Source organism: Hipposideros armiger, unplaced genomic scaffold (assembly GCF_001890085.2).
Source record: "Hipposideros armiger isolate ML-2016 unplaced genomic scaffold, ASM189008v1 scaffold_525, whole genome shotgun sequence".
NCBI classification, from domain to species: Eukaryota; Metazoa; Chordata; class Mammalia; order Chiroptera; family Hipposideridae; genus Hipposideros; species Hipposideros armiger.
This window is the reverse complement of record NW_017731875.1, coordinates 277,493-280,879: the sequence shown is the minus strand read 5'-3', so window position 1 is coordinate 280,879 and position 3,387 is coordinate 277,493. Positions and strand designations below refer to the sequence as shown.

At 38.2% G+C, this 3,387-nt stretch overlaps 1 protein-coding gene across 1 annotated transcript; it reads left to right on the top strand.

The window, feature by feature from the left end:
• The first annotated feature begins 2,090 nt into the window (after positions 1 to 2,090).
• Positions 2,091 to 2,864, top strand: LOC109396485 (olfactory receptor 56A3-like). The gene is given in 1 exon segment (XM_019668346.1): positions 2,091 to 2,864. A coding segment is annotated over 1 exon segment (774 nt).
• Positions 2,865 to 3,387: the final 523 nt, after the last annotated feature.

Genomic DNA, 3,387 nt, shown 5'->3' with positions numbered 1-3,387 from the left:
GTCTTTGCTCTCTCTCTCTCTCTCTCTCTCTCTCTCTCTCTCTCTCTCTCTCTCTCTCTCTCTCTCTCTTCTCCAGAAGTCAAGGTGATCTTTTATAATGTGCATTGCAAGAGGGCAAGGGTTTTGCCTGGATTGTTCATATATATGAAAATTAGCAATGAGTTTTCTTAGATTTAAAAGACTCCAAATTTTCCTCTCCAGTTGGTCTGTGGTTTAGATAGACACTTAACTTTTGGATCCAGTAATAACACTGAAATATATAATAAATCACATGAACATAGTTTTCTTATTAATTGGGTATTTTCAAAGCATACTTTGCATCCTGAAAATTCTATTAGCTATTAAGATACAAAAATAAATAGAACATTTTTGTTGCCTTAGGAACTCAAAGTATGGTTAGGAGGAATACAAATATGAGTTTCTGGAATATATTCTTCTCAACTGGAGAGGATGAGGTAGAATAAGGTACTTGTATAGGCAGTAAGATACTTGGCAACATAAGAAAGCACTGGATAGAGAGTTAGAAGGTCTAAATTATAAGACTTGTACAACCACAAGGGGAAAAAAAGAAAGGTTGAGTTCCTAGGAACAAATCAGGTGGTCTCACTTCTCATTAGTCATGTATTATGTAAGAACAGTTAGCAGTTTGTTTTAGAAACCCTTTCTTGGTATAAGCCTTTGTGCCTTAATGACAACTTGTAAGTTTTGACCATGGAAGGAAAATATCTTAATAGTCCAATACCAATACTATCCCCAAAATCTGGGTCTTTCTGTCTTAACTGAAAACACCTGGGTTACATCCTTGGCCTATGTAAGCCTTTATTTTACAAAGTTCTGTCCATTTCTTTTTCTTCTTCATCTCTCAATGAAGACAAATGAATTTGTATTTCATTTCTCTCCTCCTGGGTATCACTATGAGCTATTATTTAAAAAATAATCATGCACTCACATAATTAAAAACATATAATCAACATTTTAATTTGGGATAATACATTTCTCAAAAGTCAAAACAATCTGTCATGATCCAACTAGATTCACACCATAGACAACGTTTCTCTTTACTACTTGAAGAACTCCCTAAAATCTCATTCTCTCAAACATTTCAACATAAGAAAAATGGCTTGGTTTAAACATGGAAAGTTCTTACAAATAAAAAGCTATAATTTTCGGGCCGGCCGAGTGGCGCGATGGTTAAGAACTCGCTTGGGATGCCAGAGGGCCCCGGTTCGGATCCCACATATGAGGGCCAGTGACACNTCCCAAGCCAGTTCTTAAACCATCGCGCCACTTGGCCAGCCCTTGAGTCTGGATTTTTATCTTCTTTCTCTGAGCTCTATCAGGTAAAGAAAACTGGTGCTTATGTTTATGTAATGACACAAATGCTCTCAGTTTGAAAGCCAACATCAGTGTTTGATTTTAACATCTGAATTTCACTCAGTTCTTAGCCTGATAATTCTTTCTTTTTTGTCTCCTCATGAATGCATTCAAGGTAATTAAATACACATATAGGAAGAGAAATAGGTAAGGATATCATATGGGTATGGGTATGGGTATGGGTATGGGTATAGATAGAGATATAGACATAAACATAGATATAATTTTTATTCATTTTTATCAGGAGATTTACTCTGTGTAGCCAGCCCACATTCCTCTCTATACTCTCATCTTTTACTCCCTTAAAAACTTGATCATGAATACAATGTAACCCTTAAAATGTATATCTACACACTTTTAAGTTCCAACTGAAATGTTTTGTTTGATTTCACACATTTCATTTAATATTTGATGCTTAAATAATTTTTGATTCATTAAATATTAACGAAGGGAACTATCTGAAAAGATACATTCACACAAGAGAAAATGTAAGATGAAATACAGATGAAAGCACAATGGGGAAACATTTTATATATTTGACAATATTTATTAGCCACTTCTTACATGTCAAAAAAAATGTGCTAGGCAACAGGGATATGGGGTGGATGAGTTGGGTTTTGTCCTTATCCTCCTGGATCTTACAAGCCACATACTTGGTCATCAGAGTCTATGGTAGAATTAACTTTTTCTCTCTTCTTCAGACACTCATGTGCTACATGCTTAACCTCCTCTCGCTACTAGACATCATGTTCTGCCTCGTCATCATCCCCAAGATTCTGGCCACCTTTCAGTTTGACCTCAGGCTCATCAGCTTCTCTGTCTGCTTCCTTCAGATGTTCATTATGAATTCCTTCCTTGCCATGGAGTCCTGCGCACTCATGGTCATGGCCTACGACTGCTATGTGGCCATCTGCCATCCACTGAGGTACCCATCCATCATCACTGACCAGTTTGTAGCCAAGGCTGCCATTTTTATTTTGGCCAGGAGTGTCCTCATTACAGTGCCCATCCCTATTCTCTTAGCACGACTCCATTATTGTGAGAGAACTGTCATTGAGAATTGCATCTGAGCCAATATGTCTGTCTCCAGGCTCTCCTGTGATGATGTCACCATCAATTGTCTCTACCAATTTGCTGGAGGCTGGACTCTACTGGGATCTGATCTCATCCTCATCTTCCTCTCCTACACCTTCATACTTCGAGCTGTGCTGAGACTCAAGGCAGAGGGTGCTGTGGCCAAGGCCCTAAGCACATGTGGCTCCCACTTCATTCTTATCCTTTTCTTCAGCACCATCCTTCTGGTCTTCGTCCTCACTCATGTGGCTAAGAAGAAGTTCTCCCCTGATGTGCCAGTCCTGCTCAATGTCCTCCACCACGTCATCCCTGCAGCTCTCAACCCCATTGTTTATGGAGTGCGAACCCAGGAGATCAGGCAAGGAATCCAGAGGTTATTGAAGAAAGGAAGGAAATACGAACAACTGAATCTTTGAATTCCTAAAATAGGATGACTTTTGAATCTATAGTTGAATGGGTGAATGGGCTGAAATTCATATCAATGAGTTATAATCTCAAACTGGATCAATGAGATACTGTGTCTTTTTTAGTAAAACTTCAGTTTCCTTTTATGTTTCCCTTTCTCTCACCCTTCCACCAGAAATCTTCTTGCCCTTTCTCCTTTTCCTCATGCTTACAATCAGTCTCATTTTGCCCAAAATACTGAGTTTCCTTAGAGCAGGTTCTAAAGTGAGAAATTTATGTTCTTGATTATACAACTCCTAATAGGTCATGAATTTTATATTCTTGAGTATACAACTGTGGATATTTTGTGGGTTGTGTTGTATAATGAGTAGTGGATTATGTTTCTTATTTCCACAGAAGGGGACATATTGGAGAAAAAGACATGGGAGTGAAATTTCAGTCCTGAATAATGGAAGGTTGCTCCTAGACTGTAATTAGGTCTTTTTCTCTCAGTCTTCAACTACATTTTTGTCTTTCTTGGTCTCTCTGTTTCTG